At 36.0% G+C, this 20,552-nt stretch overlaps 2 protein-coding genes across 2 annotated transcripts in view; one reads left to right on the top strand and one right to left on the bottom strand.

Moving 5' to 3' along the window:
* The window catches only part of spg (dedicator of cytokinesis spg), a 55,011-nt gene that overhangs the window by 20,735 nt on the left and 13,724 nt on the right, over positions 1-20,552 (bottom strand). The window lies entirely within an intron of this gene.
* Inx3 (innexin 3) lies at positions 53-18,947 on the top strand. The gene is made up of 5 exons (XM_018541409.1): positions 53-119; positions 14,181-14,354; positions 16,901-17,322; positions 17,558-17,953; positions 18,323-18,947. The coding sequence occupies exons 2-5, from the start codon at positions 14,192-14,194 to the stop codon at positions 18,530-18,532; spliced, it is 1,191 nt and encodes a 396-aa protein (XP_018396911.1). The 5' UTR covers positions 53-119; positions 14,181-14,191; the 3' UTR covers positions 18,533-18,947.

Below are 20,552 nucleotides of genomic sequence, written 5' to 3'. Positions count from 1 at the left end.
CCAGTGTGCGGGGGTTAGTTTCGGACTCGACAGTCAGCAACTATAACGTCAGGGGATAACGACGGCAACGACGTTTCGCCGAGGGAACTTTCGACATCGTGCTGGACAACAAACGAAAGGTATTTGTCTGCGACGAGCAGGGTATGAGATAAAGATGATTTTTCTCGATATGCAAAAGACGCGCGATTGATATAACGCACAGATTCGGATGAAGACGTGAAAAACAATAGATTTAATATATAACCTTAGCTTCTACTCCAACGAGAAGAGCATTGAAGTAAGCGCGGATGCTATAATGTTAATTTATTGGAGCATGTTAAACTTGCGACGTGAACAAACATTATAACGCTCCAATAACATAGAAACAGAGCCCGCAATGTGGTCGAGAGAGATCTTTGTTTTGAGACCTCTTTCAATTGTTATTGGAATCTGGAGAAAGCCGGATTCAGGAATCCTTCGGAGCTGGCCATCGAAATTCCGGTGGGATTCCGAGACAGTGATTTCGATGCTCAGTCGCGCCACGATCGAAACGCAAGGCACAGCTGACGCAACGAACGCGAGTTCCGTGTAAATCGAAAATTGAATTCACCGGTCGGTCCTCGAAAGCAAAGTTTGCTTCGATGCAGTCGACTTCATCGAAATAAGTTGCTCGCTCGTATCTATTTGTTCGGTCCAATTGAAGCTAGTTTTAAGATACCGCAGTAAAGAAGTCGAGCCAAGTTAACGAGAATGAATCGTCGGAAACGAGCATAACAAACTCTTTTCTTTTAGCAGATAGAAAGGAGAGGTCCCTTAGAAATTTAATATTAACATTGGCCGTTTTATCACTTACTTTCAATATTAAAAGTATCGTTGACAATATTTTCAGTATTCGAAATAAGAGATGAATTGATCACTATTAGTAACTATAAGGGATGTTCGTTCATTAAAACGAATTCATCGCTCGTTCGCGATCGTCCGATCTGGATTCAGCCTCATAGATTACGGATCGTTCCACTGTCGGCTATTGCGTGGTATCGTTCGATTGCTCTTCGACGAGCAGTTTCAACGAGTGCAGCTCGCCGCAACTCGAAGTCGAGAGAGAAACGTGCGCGTCTTCCTCAGCATACGCTTAATCGACCTCAATTGGCAAAGCAGCCGACTCCGGTGGAGAGAACGAGTGATCGTTCGAACCGATCCGATATTGGCTCGCACAAGCCTCGAATGAGTAATCCCTCTTTCACCGCACACACAATTCCTATTACCTGCGTAACAAAGTACACTTCGTTACGAAGCACAAACTCTCGCATTACGTTGCTCCGCTGACGCTGACTCGCTATTTCCAACGACATATTCTCGTTTTTCGCTGTTCGACATAATTACGTTTTTAAAAGTGTGTATCTTCTCCACAAGTGTGTTACAATGAAATGCATATCTTCGAATTTATTTGCGACATTTAAAATATACATATCTTACTCGAGTTTAATTAGATTCTGTATAAATCTCAGTATGAATTTCTAGTACATGTCGTTCAATTAAGTGTAACGAAAATTATATCGGACACAATTGGTGCTATAAATTATATTAATACATCTAGAGTTACATATTTGTTAATGCCTACGTATAAAATATGAAAATAAAGGCTTTATGATGAAATCAGTGAAATAAATCAGGAGTAAGAGCCAATGCTGGGATTCTCTGTGCGTAAACAGTTTTATATTTTTAAATTTGTTATACTGAAGATACCTAATTAGGAGGTCGAAACATTTATCATTAATAAAGAACACGAAGAATAAAATTGTTGGCTTTTTTATGTTACTGCGCATTTCGTTATATATTTGCCTTTCTGCGAGAGAAAAAGGAATTGTCACGTCAAACTGCTTCTAAGTGCTAACGGATCGCCTAGGAATGCGGAGCAGGTCAAATTTTAATTCATTGTCCAGTTTGCCCTTTGCTTCAGGCAAGGATAAAAGTGCCCTTTCCGGAAATCGGCAGACCCTTCCTAAACGGTAGGCACCTTCAACCGAGCTTCGACAGAGGCAGGAGAAGCGACTCGACTCGTTTCTTGACGAGCGGTTCGCATTCTCGCAACGCGGCTACTTGTGTTCCGCTCGAGCGAGACCGGCTCGTGGCCCGCGTGCAATCAACGTGGAAAAAAAAACGTCAACGCACACGCGATCGATAAATCGTCCGCGAATCGCGCGGACGAAAGAGATACATCATAAAAATAAGGTGTGACGTGCGCGAAAAAATAACATATGATTAATTAAATAAATACAATGACATGAAGATGTAAAATACAAGGCTTATTAAATTTAGGAAAAAAAATGTAGTAATGTGATCCCTGCTTAAGTTGTGAAACAATGGCTTACGATTGATGTTTTTATTGACAATTGATTTATCTATTACGAAGGTTTATTAAAATTTTTCGTATAATTTTCAATGTCAAATTTAATGTGATTTAAAGTTTGAATATAACAAATTGAAAAATTATGCTAAAAAAATAAGAGCTTATTGAAGAGCGTATATTATCATCTTCTTTAATTTTGAGAATAGGAATGTTTTTTTTATGGTATGTGACGACACAAGTTTACACTATACCGTTCTGTCTCATATCAAAATGATTAAACAATGTTTGTGTCGGCATGTATTATCAAATAGAAAGCAGCAAAAGGTGTCTGTCAGTTTGTGATAACATGATAAAGGAAATTTCCTGAAATATATGTATATAGAGATAATTTTTCGTCATTAAAAGCTTAATTACCGGTCCTAAAAAGCCTATGAAGTTTAATGTGCTGTATTTTTGGATCGGTATATTTTATCCGACAGAGTTTCATATTTTTCTAATGTGTTAAGAAATGTGATCGCGGGAGTTTATGCGTTCTTCATCCTTTGTTTCGACAACTCGAACGATATTCACGATCCTGGTGCGGTAGATAGGACCGATTCATGATTTCCAGTTTCCTGAATGAGATAACGATGATAAATAACCGACGAAAGGACCTTGTACCTTAGTACCAGGAATTTAGATATGTATGCACAGCATATTATCTGCCGCCTCCGCGTTTCATGAAAGACGTTAGAATTCTCCGCTTCTCTGCATTCAACGTTAGAAATGAACATGTAAATACCGTAAAAGTGTAGGCGTCTCTCGTGAAGAAAAATAATCTCCCGCGAGTTTCTTGAGAAGCTAAAATTAATTAGAATTTATTTTTCTATATATACGAGATAATTACGCAGAAAACTATATATAGGTATACATCATAATAAAAAATAATTAATAACATATGGAACAATAAAATAATAAGAATAAAGTGAGTAAAGCGAACTGTAATGTTCATACGAAAAGTTGGCATTCTAGTAATGGATTATTTGAACACAAAGATAACCTGCGAGAAATGCATAATTTTTCTGTATAGAAAATAGAAGCCTCAAAAGTATTAAATAAGAATTTTTCGCGCATCTATGTGTCATTGAAACAATAGTTTAATTTTATTATTTCAGCGAATGTTTTCGTTACACTGAAAAAAAATTTACTGAATTTTAATAAATATATATGTTTATATTTAGTAAATATTTAGTTATTCTACTATTTAAACAAATATTTATTAAAATTTAGTACACATTTTTTTCAGTATATAATAGTAAAGTTTTTATTTTAAAATTGTACCGACTGTACACGAAATAGTTTTCAAATTACCGTCAATTATTTTACTGCGTTATTTACAGTTTAAGCTGAAAGAAATATAAATTGCCACGATTTTAACTAATTGGTTCTAGCTGTGAGAAAACAATAGTCTGCCTCTAATCTCTCGACAGTTACACACACACTTGAAAAAACGCTTCTGACGTCGATTTCTCGACATCTGTGGTTTAAAGACAGCCTCTACAGTCGATTTCTCAACAGCCGTCACTTCCAAGGCCCTCGAAAGAACATAATTATTAAGACTGGACCATTCCTTCCATCGTAAATCAAAATGCATATTGTTTTCCAATCTATTTTATCTAATCAAAATATGTAGTATTAGTTAACAAAGTTTCTTTATAAAAATATGCATTTCATAAAGACACACAATGACTGAAGATAAAATCAATTTATAACACGTGAAAGTATCAAGAATAAAATTAGTTTACGAAAAAAAAAAATGGTAAAACGATAAAAGTAAAATTAAAATAATTAATTCTTAAAAGCTTAAATTGTAATCTTCAGTCTATTAAAGTTCAACAATGGTTATACTTAATTTTGCACAAGTTATCTATAATTTTAGAGTATGTTATAAAGATAGAAGGACGATCTAATTAATTAAATTATTATTATGTTCATCTCATGTTTAATATCATATTGCCATCTGCTGTTTCTCACGATGTCGAGACATCATGTAACCTCCTTCCTGAGCTCTATCGTCTTCATTCATTCATTTTTCGCATCTCGAATGAATCGATGTGTACGCGTGTCTATCGAGCGTATCAGTAAAGCATAGCGCTTATACTGTACGACGCTATGAAATATTAACGCGATGATGTTCGTCGACGTGTAGAATACGTTCGTGTACGAAGTTGAGCGAAAGCACGACATACAATATGTGTATATCATACATACGAGGTGTCTCACGAAACATGCATCAATCTTCAGAATTGTAATAGGTACACACGAATAAGTTCACGTGAAAATATATTACGATCTTATATGCGTTAATATACGACGTGAAATTACATATCTAAAAAATTTGTATGAAACAATATAGAAATAATAAAGGCAAAGAACCAATAATACAATATAAAACGGTTTTCATTCAAATAAAAATTGCATAAACAAAAGTAACAAAACATACGTTTCGACTCCGATCGGGTCATTTTCAATGTTACAGAAAAATTAAATAAGAATTATTTCTGAATTGTCAAATAATTATAGACATCTTAAATTAAATTCTGAGTTGTGAAATATAATTATAGACATCTTAATGTGTGTGATAAATTCCATTTCGAAATGGTCTATAATTATTTCAATTCAGAATTTAATGATTCTTATTTAATTTTTCTGTATTGATTTTTCTGTATTAACTTGTAACATTGAAAATGACTCGGAATCGAAACGTACGTTTTGTTTATGTAATTTTTATATTATTTGAATTAAAATCGTTTCATATTACTGGCTTTTTACCCTTATTATTTCTATATTGTTTTATACTTATAGAGAGAGAAGAGCCTTATAATTATATTAATTTCATACATTTTTTAAAATATAATTGGCTTTTTTTTTCACAAAATCGAAAAAAGACTCAATAACTTTACTTTTTATAATTTTTTTCATTCTAATATCAAAGAGAGAAAACACATAATTAGTTATATATAATACTAATTATTTTATTAATATTTTCTATTTTCATGTTATCATTTAAAATCAATTTGAGACGCTTAATTAAAGTATCAATATTAATTCAAATTATGAATAGATATTAAGTGAAAACAATCAAGAAACAAAATGTTTTAATCCTGTTTGACATTTTATTTACTGGACTATATGTCATTGTAGAAAATAGAATCGCGATCTATCGTGCGTTACGTAGCCTTAGCCGCGAAAAGGACAATTCGGCTGAACAATAATTAACATAATTCGTACGGCCTTGTTCTCTATTTATCGTACGCAATTATCGCGACGCGAACGCCACAAGCGCCGCAATCTCCGTCGCTCGCGTCATCAGTACCGCTGTGAGAAGAGTGAACGCGCGAGGAATCCGCCCGAGGTGGAGCGTTTCGCGAAAACCTCGCGGAACGGAACGCGAAAATAATATTTTGCGGATATATCGGCGAGTTCCCGCCTTTCACCCGACGTTCCTTCGACGAAGCGAATAAAATTACCCCTTCACTCCTCAGTTGCATTGCACGCGCTATCATTCGATGCGATCGATAGGTGGGACGATACCCCGCGCTCGATCGCGATCGCGGCTTCCTTGCCCATCGCCACAGCTGACGGCTTTAAAAAAATCGAGCCGTTGAAGAGCGCGCGTTTTCCCACGTGCGCTGTTTAACACTGCCGATCTATGTTGTATACCCAGCAACTCTGAGAATTTCAATTGAAAGCGTGATCTTTGCAAGGAACACCTGCCTATAAAAGCCAAGGACACGCTTTCATGAGCGAGATGGAAAGAGGTGCACTTGTTTCTTCTGAATCCTTTAGAGAAAAATAAAATGAACGAAGAAGAATTGGAGTAATTCTCTTTGTTGAAATTTAATAGGAAATTGCGCAACACATTTTCTACAGAATGGATCTGTATAATGAAAATATTGTATGTGTATATTGCGAGCTAATACAATTAGGATTTGTGTATATAAAAATATTATTTAAATATTTCGTACTATATCTCTTAATATTTAATTCGTAGCTAATAGACTGCCTCTCTCCATCTCTTTCTCTACTAAAGAAGATCACTGAAAATTTGATTCGGATGTCTGCCCAGGGTTTCGTCAACGTCGTGTTCGCTCAGAAATACTTGGCAGAGTAGATAAGACGTCGAAGAGCGTGCACGGAGTTCGCGCAAGACACGTAACTGTAAATTCCCTTTCCACTCAACGCGATGAAGCCGCCAAGACTCATCCTTTCGCCGCGAAATGAAGAAAAAGCTATCCGCACGCACGTCACGTGTGCCTTTCATGCACAAAATCCTTCATTCGCTGCAATTATAATAAAATTTAACACATTTATTTATTCCTTCGTGATTTTTTAGTGGAAAATTCACGTTTCTATATCAGTGATATACATGAGTATATATATATATATATATATATATGACACGTAGCGAACGTTGAATTATGAAGGCACATCCGTGGACAGCATTTAATGTACAAATACAAGTGAAAAGAACAGTCATCGCCGCTCGCTCGTTATATATGGTACACTCGGCGAATTCCTAATAAAGCATTGACCTGATACGCCTCGCGTGCAATTACAACGTAATGTGAGGGAATCGCGCAGACAACGGCTCCCATATATTTCAGACGGTATATATTTCATTCGCGTGACTTAAAGTGATGAAAAGTTTCGTTTACTTAAGTTATTAATAAAAAGCAAGATATATACCCTCTTACTTTTTGCATTCGCATCTTTGTAACACAGATATATCTTTCTTCGTATACAAATGCAAAATCCGCAAGGAAACGATTCTCTCAAAGAGAACACACGTTTTCTTTGTATGTTTTCCTCTCTCTGTACGTTTCAACGTGAAATGTCAAACAAGTCGGATTCGAGTATGCGCGGACGCCGTATTTTCGCGGGATCACCGTACGCGAATAACCGTATATGAGCGACATGTGTCTCTCTCCGTGACGCGGGAGACACACACAATTACTCGGATGGCGATTATAAAACTCGTATCTTGATCGCGGCATGGCGAATGGTCGTTGATACAATAATTTACGGCACGTTGCGCTAATTCGCTCACTGTCGAGGGCGGCCGTTTATCCACGGCCAAGCGTGTTATTATTCATGTATGCGATCTCAAACTATCACTGCGTATATGATATGAAATCGGTCAACGGGAACCAGGTTATAATTCAAGCTCCGAATTAAAGATTCATTTTTTATATATCGATTTACTTTCGCTCCATTACTGCTGTATATCTGAAATATTAAATGAAGCTGTATGCATTAAATATCACGACGTCACGTATATTTTTGCGAAATACTTTTGCATTTTAATTAATTTATTTATTATGAAGAGTGAAATATGTATGTAAAAAAGGTTACAAACATTCAGGAATGTTCTAGTTTCTGGAAATTACATACATCTCAGCTGCATTATTTTTTTTAAAAAGAATCATTATTTCAAAGCGAACCATTTACTGCGTCTCCTCGCCAACTTGTGTAAAATTCCAGTCGCATCCGGAAAGAAATGTGATTCATACTGCCGAGGAAAGTCCTTAGCAGCTCGGCTGATTTCCAAGAAGTCTCCCCTTGAATCACATTTCTCAACGATATATATGTTATTCACTGAAGACAGTTAAAACGTCTTTTCTGCGTATCGAATAGTGAATGAAAAATGTGCGCCGTCATAAATAATGACGTAGCATCTAGAGAATTCTCACGTAACATAAATATATCAGAAATACCATATAAGAGCGCAATTTTCATCGTGAATATAATTCAATGTAACGTCGATGCGATAATAATGCAATGCAGAAGTAGCATTCACAAGACAGTTGAGCCTGCGATAATAATATTAGTTCAGCGTAACGTTGGGTCTCGCGATGTGAGATTCAAATGAATATTGTTCGATCAATATCCAACCCGAATTTACGTCGCGGCTTTGAAACCTCGAGCGCGGGTGAATCGCGTTCACGTTTTGAGTGATCCCCATATCGGTAAATAACGCTCGAGTACATAAATCATATCCCGATTACATCGCTCGGTGCTGTTTCTCTCTCTCTCTCTCTACATTAGCAGCTGTTATTAGTCCGCACATGTATGCGTAAATCACGTTACTACGACCGCGATCGTTTGTTTCGACCTACAAATCGTTCTAGTTTCTATATCACCCAGCGCAACCGGCACGCATAAATCACTCTCGTATTACCTGTTAACCGCTGAATCGGCAGAATTTTCCCGAGCATCTCCATCTCTAGCGCCGTAAACGACGTAAAAACCATAAAGCCGCCGGATTTTACAGTCTCTCTCGATCTTCTCAACTCCCAATATAGATATACGCTTATTCATTATACATTCACTTTTCGTCGCTAAATTCTCATAAACACGTCGTTTTAGCATCGCGAAGTAAGTTTATAATTCTTAAATCTTGTGCCTCATTATAATATCATATACAAAAGTTCTTTTCAATCCTTTCAATCTTTTATTTTCGGTGCTACTTTTATGTATCGAGTATCTCTCGGAGATTAACCTTCGGTAAAAACGTCGGGAATATAAATGATAAAAATGCACCTTTTTTTCATTAATTACAAATATATGAATTCTGAGAATTATATTAATTATACGTTACGTACTCTCTCTAATAATATAATGAAATAGTGTTATAGTATTACAGTATCATCTATCCGCCTGATAACAGAAATAGCTACGAAAGTTTTCTCTTGCCGTCTGCGTTTGTTTTTTACTTCTGCTTTTCTTTTCCCGTTTCGCGAAAACCACAGAGGCGATGCTGCGGACGAAATCCCGGATCCGTTGCGGACAAAGGGTCTCCATTTTTCTCGATCGTGTATTAGCAACTCGAATCCGGCGCATCGGCGGCGGCGGCGGCTGTCTCGCGCGATCCCAAACCTGTTTTCTGCATCCGTAACCTGATACGGACAATTCGTATAAGATTCGAGCCGCAGCAGCACCGGCGGTCGTGAGAAGAAAGCCGTCTTCAGAAATCTGCATCGACCAGTCGACGATTCGCGGAGCTTCGTTATGCGTTCATTTAGGAGTAACGTTTAATATTCAATAGTATTTCTTTCATTAGTTAGATTAATGGACGCAATTTGCAGAAATTTCAATGACAAAATGAATAATCGATCGCCTGAAAAATCCAAAAAGAATGCCAAAATTGACGTGGGTGATTTTTTATTGTTATAATAAATAAACGATATAATTGCATAAATGATATAATAATTATTGAGATTCCTAATTTTTAGAGACTCTGACGACGTGAGAGAAAGAAGATACGTGATTACATGTGGCCTTTTGCATTTTATTCTTTTCAAGTTGAATAGTTCGTGGAAATTCGTATGATTTAGTAACCAAAACTTCAGTCATGAACAGAAGCGTCGAGCGGTGACGACGACAAAATTCTACTCCACGCTCACGACAGGATTTATGGCCGCGACCAATAGAACATAAACCTCTTTTCCCTCATATATAGGTATGTACAATACCTGTACGATTACGCAACGCCGTAAAAATCGTGTTCCAACTAGAGATGTATAATCAAAATGGTTTTATAGCTAACACTGAAATAACACATATACTTCTTTCTAATGTAAATTGATAAGTAATGTGCGGATCAAATAATAAATGAGTGAAAATAGTAAACATAAACATAAAATAGTAAACAAAAGTAGAATGCAATGTACGCACAAACGTATTATACAATAATATAAAGAATGAGATAATAAAACAAGAGAAGCTGCATAATGAACAATTATTTTTTTATGTGATTTTTTGTGTTAATCATTATATTTTTATATTTTCATACATATTTAATTATATCAATACATTAGCGTTGTTTTAAACTTTTAATCTTGAATGTGTGACTCTTATTAGTCTTGTACCCTTTTCTTAAATACTAAGAGTCCTGCATTTTCATTTTTTAATTATTTTTATGTCATCGCCATTCGCAATGTACGAGTAGTATTAAATATGGTTCACTTCGCGAAATTGTATAAATCTGTGAAATATTATTGTATTATCTCCAATATAATTTCGAATGTCGCATATAATTCGTCTCGGTAATTCGAGAAATATGATTAATCGAGGCGAGAACATACGTAAAAGGGTATCGGCCTTTCTCGTCGTCGTCGTTTAATCTACGTAGTTGTTGTACCCCACTCTATTCGAGAAACCAGCGGCAGCCAACTGGTTTAACTTGACTGGTTCTCTCAGCACGAGTGTCACGAGAAGCATGACGAAAGCATTTGAAAATTTGTATGTCTCCGAGAAAATGTACCGTATACGAAATCGTTGTTTTACGTTTCTCACGACTCGTAGTGCAATCGTTGCCGATAACATGCTTTTGAAGGCTTTGCAGTTTTAAAGGAGACGTACGAAAGACCGTTTGTCATCAAAGGCGATTACGAGACAATCAGGCTGTATTAATATCGCGAAATTTGTCTACGTAATGAAATATTGCAAGAAGAAAGATACGTGCAACTGTCCACGTTTCTTATTTAGATAATATATTTGTGATAAGTCCTATACACAATTAGTTAATTTTTATCTCGAGACAGAATCATGTAACATTACGTAAATAAACTGTATATAATTAAAAATGAATAATTCTTATCAATGTATGAAATTCGGTTCGAGAGATCTAAAATCAGTGAACGATCGGTAAATCTGTGTTGACGGTTTGAAATTTCACACATTTCACGTGTGTGTCTAACTGTTAGAATCCTTACAAGCAGAATGACAAAGTCGAACAAAGTTCGCAATCTTACAATACGTTCTAACGCTGCAAGAACGTTCTCGTTAAAAGACTCATGCGGATCAATTTCTCGCAACGACACGTGCTCTGACTGTCAATTAATTTAAGTAATGAAATTCCGACGCGAGCGCAGCCACGATACGAGTACACCTACTCGCCCTTGAATTTTCTAGAGAATACTTTGTCGCTCCAAACATTCTTTCGTAAAGAGATACAAGTATTCGAACATTGAGACTCATTGTCAGTGAGATTGTTAAAACTTTATCATAAACCATGCATTATTCTGAAAAACTGCATTTTTTACACATCATTATTATATATTATATGGCATACTTAGAATTAATTTTCATGTTACGGAATAGAGTATTCTAGTTTTTTTATAATTATTTATTACTTAATTCTTTTATGTAATAATAACTATGTAGTGACAGAGACACTTAATTTATTATACACACACATCTATTATTTGTATGGTCGTGCGATTAATTAATTACGTTACGTCATGCATTAACGAGAGTATACTTCTCGTGACCGCGCGGAATACCGAGCGTGTTCTTTAGATGCGTGTTAACGTGCGTGTATTAACGCAAGGCGGACAAAGCCTAGCCTTCTATGCTTCCATTATAATCACGCACGATTACACCGAAAAGCAGGAGGTATAGCCACAAAGCCACAATACTTCGAGATAAAAATGTAAACTCGAGATAAAAAGTTTTGAACATCAATTTCTTTCTTTAAAGAAACGGGAGATTTTAAACTGTCTCATTAATTCCTTATACACCCTTAAAAAGTGAAAAAAATTGAAAAATTGTTATTAACCAACACAGTTCTAAATTTCTTCTATGAATCTTGGAAAATAGTAGTAACGATATAATATATCCAATTTTTTTGAATTCGTTTAATATTGTAAAAAAAAAAACGTTTAAAATCGTTTTCGGATTTCCACGAAGACCGGTCTTTGTTGCAAATGTAATTTCTGCAAAATGTGCGTTTTTAAATCATGGTCTCTCCGAGGCAAAAACAAGCACGTGTCGTTCCACAGAAATCCGACAGCCACGAAAACGAGAGGGAGGCAACCCGGTCGCTTCGAGCTTTTGTTTCCCGACGAGACAATCTAGGGGTCGAGGTGTGTGGCGCTTAGGACGGGTTCTTCTGTCTCTCTCGCTCTCTTTCTCTCTCTACACATATCGATCTCCTCATACACATCTGCCATTTCCGGTCGCGCGCACGACGTTATTATTACCATGGGCACATACTATGTACGGGGAGACGAGGGGACCTTTTTCGCCAAGGGTTCCGTAATGGGTATTCGAAAGGACGACACAGGGGGAAACGGCACGAATCGCGCGTCATCCCGCGTTACTCGCGCGACAATCTCGCTGAATGAAAACGCGGCGAAGCACTTCCGCTTTTGTTCGAAGAAAGTGACAAGGGACGAAAATAGTTGTCGTGAGGTAAACGACAATTCTCTGCAAAGTCGGAATTTATCTGTAGAAACAAACCTATGTAGTTTTACAATCGGTCCAGTATTTAGACTAGTACACTGCTTGCCATAGTTCAGGTATTAGCCCATGCAGTAAGGTGAATGTCCCGATTTCTACTCAAGTTCCTATTTCTACTCACTATGAACACGCGTCTTATTAAAATTTATAATATAAGTAATTTTAAATTAACCTTCCTGCAATTTATTCTATCAATAGAATATTTATATTAATAAGACGTGTTCATAGTGAGTAGAAATAGGAACTTGAGTAGAAATCGGGACATTCACCTTACCGGCATAAACTACTGGTCTAATCACTGACAAGTATTAGATGATAACTCGTATTAGCAAGCAGAACTTTGGCTGTCACTTGACAGCCAGTCATTTGTCAGTGATGGTTGTCAGTTGATTAATTGCCAGTACTGGAGACCATATACCTTACATTAGTTGACAGAACCTGGGCCATTAGATAACAGTCGCAGCGTTAACTAAGCGTTGGTTTCGTTATATTATAATTGCTAATCTATATGAGAAGTTAACGAAAACTGCTAATTCCTAAGACTACCTTTTAAATTCTCATCTTAAACACAATTTTAAGTTTTTCTATACAAATATTTCAGAAAAAGATTTTGACAAGGAGCGATCAATTTTATCTAGAGTTAGTATTTCGTCTGTTTTGACTGGGTTTAATCGAGAGAGTGTTTTACTGTTAATTACATTATATTCCAAAGACTTGCCTTTGCAATCTTTCGCGAAATTCAATTAGCACAATAGAGATTTGCCACCAAGAAAGTCAGGATCGGATAAGATTGATTAGTTGGTTGATATAGAATGGAGTTTACTACCGGAACCTATATAATTGAATTAATCATGAGGTGATCTACTGTATACGATTGGCATAGAACTCAACGCAACCTCGTCTCTCTTTCCTAAGCAATACTCGCGCAATTCAGTCATTATAAATTACTGACTTATACGATAAGAATGCTAATGCTTACCCCTCACTGTTTGACTCAATGAAACGGACTTCTAATCACGATCGATCAGCTGTATGGCATTCATTAGGCATAACGGGAACATAATCTGATTGCTCGTCAACTGAAGGCAGCCTTTACTTCGTTCGTACTTCTCGACTATTTTTTGCTGTATTAATTTCCATAGCGTCTAAGAATCGTAAACAAATGTTGATGTTTTTGCGTCCTTTTAGAATGATAATAACATAATCGAATTTACTGGCATATTTCTGTATTATTTTTTTCTCTAAGGAAATTTTCCATAGTTTTTTTAATTATAATGGTTTTTTTAATTATATGAGTTACAAAAGGTCAGAAATCAAATGCTTTTCATAAATAAAGCGGGAAAAAAAATAAACAATAAACCTAGGTTTTTATTTAATTTTATATGCGCGTCTTTTTTTTTTTTGACGAAATATTATATATCAATTTAAAACTTGACTGCTAAAATCAAAATCAGGAGCTCCTATGAAAGGGAGTGACAGAAAGTGTTCGTTATTTTAAGCTAATTCTCGTTCATTGACAATTCTGTCGATGATGATAAAAATGAAGCATCCCTTTTTTTTTTTACAGATTAAACGAAAATGGCGGTATTTGGCTTGGTTTCGGCGGTCGCCGGATTCGTCAAGGTGCGATATTTGATCGACAAGGCTGTTATCGACAACATGGTCTTCAGAATGCATTACAGGATCACGTCGGCCATTCTGTTTCTTTGCTGTATTATTGTTACGGCCAATAACTTGATAGGTAAGGTATCTTCTTTCAATTTCTGCCGCGTCTGTCAAAAGATCTTTTCTCTTTTGCGTCTTAAGAGTTCTAGACATCCTTGAAAGTCTTCTAGAAAGACAATCGAGAAATTTTCTTATGTTGCGATTATCTTTGACTTTTATCGGCGATGGTCTTTAAAATAAAGTGAATACGATTATTATTTTGTCTTAATAGTTTATCCAAACATAAAATGATTAAAAATGAAAATTTACCGCACTCAACATAACAGCAAATATGCACATGATAAATGACGTTAATAAATATAAAAACTTTTATAAAAAGGAGCAGGTGAATTTCGGCGATATTTCAAAGCGGAAAGAATGAGTTTAAAAATAGAGAACGCGAAGATGAGAATTATTGGAGCTACCCGTGTTCGTGGGATATCGCCAGGTTAAAGATCAAATAACTACTTGCACCATAAGCCAAGTGCAGCTGGTCGCCACCTAATCAAACGGTGATTAAGGGGCCCGGATGAAGGCGAGGTGATGACGTCGTATCTCACTCGAGAATGTACGTTTATGACGAAGATCGAAATCTTCAAACATAAATTCTGTATCGCTCCTTTATCGCTTCTGTATCGCCGCACGCCAAAGACAATGTTTAATGTTGCGACGAACGTCAGAAGAAGAACCGTGTTCGCACCTAATGATCATAACATACCACTTGGTGTATGCCTGTTTCTTATTACGGCTGTCGGCGAATCGAGGTCGAGTCGCGTGATTAATGACGAGTGAATCTCTTTGATTACGCGGGATGAAGCAGTTGGGAGGTAGCAATTATGCTGTAAATGATTATACGTATATAACATTGGGAAAGAACGTACTCCTGTCTACACCTCGTTGGAACCGTCAAGATAAAAAAAAAGCAGATGTCAATAAAGAAAGTTATAAATCAGTGAGTTAAATAATGTACGAAAATTTATTATACAGGGCATATACGGCAGTGATAAATCATTAGTGTTCTGATCCGCGAAATTAAATACTTGATATTTTGAAGATCTTTAAAAAATTTTATGATCTTAGAACTCGCGTTTGTTACAAGATGATCAAATAAACGATGAGTTGGTGAACCGTTGCGTAACTTAATTGTCCATAAGCGGCACGATGCAAAACATCTGGTACGCGTGCGAGCTATACGTTATGTGGCACATGTGTGACTTGCATTTACAAAATGGAAAATCTCGGAGAAATCTATTTATCCTAACCATATTTTCTACTTTTATTTACTTTTCTATTTCTCCTCAATGCATCAACGTGTGTCAATTCTAAAGAGTTTTTTAAAACAACATCTCTTTGTACCTCGTACTATGAAAATGTTATATGATCGTATATTCTTTTATATTTCTAAAAAAGTAACATTAAGATTTTTTATTTAATATATTAAAAATATAATAGTTAAATCTCTCTCTTTAAATTTTTTTTATTTAAGAGTTCATACAAATATTGACGTGATTGCATAGCTTTTATTAATTTCTGCGTTAATTCTTTATTATCTAAACTCGCTTTTCTTCTTAATTAATATTATTAATAATAATACGAGTAACTAAATAAATGACTTTCACGACGAACGCCCTGCGTGATTATTTTGCTCTTTTTGTTTATTGTATATTATTAGTAAGTCACGTTTTTTCGCTATTTATTTTCAATATTATTAACTTAATTGCTTGGTTTTCATAAAAAAAAATTGGAAGACGAATAACAGTACAGAAAGTATATACACGAATATTATTAATAACAAAACAGAGGTATATTATCTAGATTCATGTAAATAAAATACAGAGTATGTATTGCAAATTTAATATTCAGAACAAACTTGAACGTATTATCAAGACGTCAGGTAACATACTTGATGCTCGAGTTTCGAGTGGTATCGTCTAATCTTATAGATAGAACAATCACGCAGCATCCACTAAGCGTTCGTTTACAGCGCATTATGTGTCACGTATAAAGAATCTTCGTAAGCATAGATAACGTTACCTCCAACGTTCGCTAATCACGGGGGATTAATATGCATTACAGTAATTTCACGGAATAACTCCAGTAATCGTGCTTGTAAGATAAACGATAAATGTGTAAAGAAAATGCTTCTTTAGAATTGTAATTTATTGTTTACACACACACATATATGACATACATATATATAAAATAGAGCTATTTATAAAACGTGTAAAAATACAGGAAATTCAATCTATAATTTGATGCATCAGACAATACAAAAAAAAACTGAAAAATTATTTAAACGATACACGATGTTTGAAATATATTAAAATATATTGAAAGACCCGAAAATAACATGATAAAATTACAAACTATTCCTGAAATCTAAAATGAATTAAAAATTGTGTAAAATATGTTTTATCTACATTTTGAGATTCAAAATGCTCAAGCTATCCCGCATCTCATTTCTCACGTAATTTATGTTATATTTCGCATCTAACTGGTAAATATACAGAGAGAGCCCATCGATTTCATCGATCGTGATCGTAAAACGGCCGCGGCCTGTAATCCTTTGTCTTTCTTTCGCAGGCGATCCCATCAACTGCCTATCGGAATTACCCACCGGCCATGTGATCAACACGTATTGCTGGATCACGTACACGTTCACGCTGCCGGAAAACAACGCGAAGCCCGTGGGTACCCACGTGGCCCATCCGGGTCTGGGTGGCGATTACGGGGAGAAAAGGTACCACTCGTACTACCAGTGGGTGCCGTTCATGCTCTTCTTTCAAGGCGTACTGTTCTATTTACCGCATTGGATGTGGAAGCAATGGGAGGAAGGTAAAATCAGGATGATATCCGAAGGCTTGAGAGGTGCCATGGTCGAGATTAAGCAGGAGCGGCAAGCTAAGACCGAAAGATTGGTTCAATATCTCACGGAGACCATGCATTTGCATAACAGCTACGCTGCCGGATATTTCTTTTGCGAGATTCTCAACTTTGTCAACACCGTGAGTATTGATTTGCGACATCAAGGAACTGTCTGGAAACAATAAAATGATTTGGAAGATGTTAGCATTTAAATCTCGTTTTTTAAATATAATTTCGTATAATTTCATCACTATAGAATGTTCTTAAGTTATAAGACTATAGAATCATGTAGGATATTAAATCACTTTTACAAAAGTAGGCTCATACTCTGTGTGTTAAATTGACGATACTGAAACAATGTCTTGTCTGCTCCAGGTTGGTAATATATTCTTCGTAGACACGTTTCTGGGCGGTGCTTTTCTTACGTATGGCACGGATGTGTTGAAGTTTAGCAACATGAATCAGGAGCAACGTACTGACCCGATGATTGAAGTATTCCCACGCGTAACTAAGTGTACTTTTCACAAGTTTGGTGCCTCGGGTTCAATCCAGAAATTGGACGCGCTCTGCGTGCTCGCGCTCAATATTCTCAACGAGAAAATTTACATCTTTCTGTGGTTCTGGTTTATTATATTGGCTGTCTTCTCCGGGTTGGCGGTGCTGTACAGCATGGCCATAGTATTAATGCCCAGCACGCGCGAGACGATTATCAAGAAGCGCTTCAAGTTTGGCACATCAGCTACGGTTAGCGCGCTCATCCGAAAAACTCAGGTAGGTTTTTCTTTAATCAATTATGATAACTTTAATCTCGCGAAGAAAATGCTTTTGTAAAAGATGCCGATAGAATCTGTTTCAAGTAATATTGTATAATATTCTAGAAATACTGATAAATATATTTTTAAAAAGTTTCGGTCCATTGAACGATTATCATGAACGCGATAATCCACTTAAAAATTTAATATAAATTCTCGAATAAAAGTTGAGACTCTATAACTGTCGACACGATGCAATTTTTGTAATATGATAAATTAAATCTTTGCAGCTAATAGAAGCTTAAAAGTGTCTTCTTAAATGAAATTATAATCCTACTTTTTAACGCGATATTTTATTCTGAAATTTAAGAAGAAAATCGATTTACAGGTTGGCGACTTCTTAATGCTTCATTTGCTGGGCCAGAATCTAAATCTTATGACGTTCAACGAAGTGCTAGAAGAAATGTGTCGTCGTATACAATTCGGTAGTGGTGGCAGCGACGCGTCACCAGCATCGGTACCTTCGGCACCCAGTACTCTCGAAATATCGCCAATGTATTCAGATGTCGAGAAATTCGGCAAGGACACCGAGATCTAAATACGAGAAGAAACTCGGCCGTCGTCGCTATCTTCCACTGCCCTTCTCCCCTTTTACTTCTTCATATTGTGATAATATCGAGGGCGGTTTTGCTATACCGTCATCTCGGTGCCAATAAAGAGACAGGTTCGTGCCGCGCTGTCGACTGCATTATCGCGCAAGCTAGTAAAACCATATGCGCACCGGACGTCTCTCCTCGTCATCTCCCTGCTGCCCATCGCGGCTCATGTTTAAGCCTTACTGTCACATGACACTCGTAAAACGTAAGCTCAGTATTAAAAAAATGTTCATACTTGTTTCTTGTCAACGAGAGTTTCGCTCATTACCGCGTACTTGTTAAAACGCGAGGCGGTCCTTGACGTTTATGTCCAATGAGATTTCCAATTGGAAATTTCTAAAAGCTGCACTTTGCAAAATGCACACTAATTTTAATTTTCTCTGTTTAATCACTTTTCATTCAAAATTATTATACAATTCATTTCCAATTGGAACACTCAAAAATTCCATTATATTCGCTCATGTATGAAATACATCAATAAATTGGTACAAACTAATGTGCGAATTATCTCCGCAGTTTCTTCGTTGAAACTTTTGTCATTACGAGATGTTCATTTATCATTGTTATTGCTATTACGCAATTCTAATATCTGAGCTTGAATTGGAGAAACAGCATAAACATAGCCTTCGTCACTTCTTTATTCATCTCACAGTCGTTATATTGCAGTACGAGATTTTCATGTACTGCAGTAAAATAAAGTTAGAACGCGTAAAATCGCACAAGTCAACAAAGCTTTTCGCCGATTATCTCTCCAATGAGATTTCTATTACTTATTTTTTCTTCTTAAAAGTATTTTCGATTGAATATCACATAGCGAGACATTAGTAGGTACATAACGAGCATTGTATTTCAACATGTCATTCAGATTTGCCCATCCAGAAGAATGCACACTGATTGTCTTATACTGCAGCGGCACGAACCGATATTAGATTTATCAGATATATAAATGTAGATGATAATGCGCAATGCTCTCAAATTATAGGACGTATGCACATATAATTGTTTACAATCGTTAAGTCGCCGCAACACGTTTCTAAATGTGATAAAGTCACATTCCCTGCACTCGCTATAATATCGAGTCATTTCGATTATTAATTATTTGTTCCATAAATTTATTTAGTGCTGATTTATTCCGCGATAAATTGAGGAGAGTAACGGTCACACGTGAGACACGCAAATTGATAACGTCCCATATGTATGGTGTCCCATACGCAACATTCCTTTTATCAGAAGAAAAAAAATATGAAAAGCAGGCATCGAAGTGGTGAATATATTACTGCAATATATTTGACACTTGCTTTTACAATATGTATAACAAATGTCCCGCAAATCGCTTACATTAGTTAGGGAGCGCGGCAATATTTTACTCAAAGTGACGTAGGAAAATATTCATTATTCCATTATACTTGTGACGAAAAATCGATGTACATTATATAACGATCTCGTCACACAATTAAATAGAAATTCAAAGACAGGAATATGCTGCTCAACAACGAATTCTCTAATCTTTTAAATAATTGTCGTATATATATATATTGTATGTATATTAAGTATATTCGAATATCCGAAGGTTTTCGTGCAAAAGGCGATTTATATAAAGCTTAATGCCCGAGCGAATGCAACGAAATCCGTGGATTTAGACAATAATATCGCAGAATACTATCATATGCTATCACATGATTAACAAAGGTGTAAACATATTACGACTTACTTTATACTACAAAAGGTGTAAAAAGTAATTTATTTGATCTTTATTAACCTACCTATAATAGCTTAATAAAGATAAAGTAACATGTCAATATTTCAAACAAAAGGAACAAGAAGAAAAACAAATGTTCATATATCCATGATTTATTATTTTTTCTATTGTTTCTTTATGCGAGTATTTTTACGTGATTAGCGCTAAGGATTGTAACAAAGGTTAAAACAAATGATATAATGGAAATTTGACTGAAAAAAGAA

The sequence above is a fragment of the Cyphomyrmex costatus genome, unplaced genomic scaffold (genome assembly GCF_001594065.2).
Source record: "Cyphomyrmex costatus isolate MS0001 unplaced genomic scaffold, Ccosl1.0 scaffold283, whole genome shotgun sequence".
NCBI classification, from domain to species: domain Eukaryota; kingdom Metazoa; phylum Arthropoda; class Insecta; order Hymenoptera; family Formicidae; genus Cyphomyrmex; species Cyphomyrmex costatus.
Note: the sequence above shows the minus strand (reverse complement) of the source record. Positions and strands in the feature narration are given on the sequence as shown.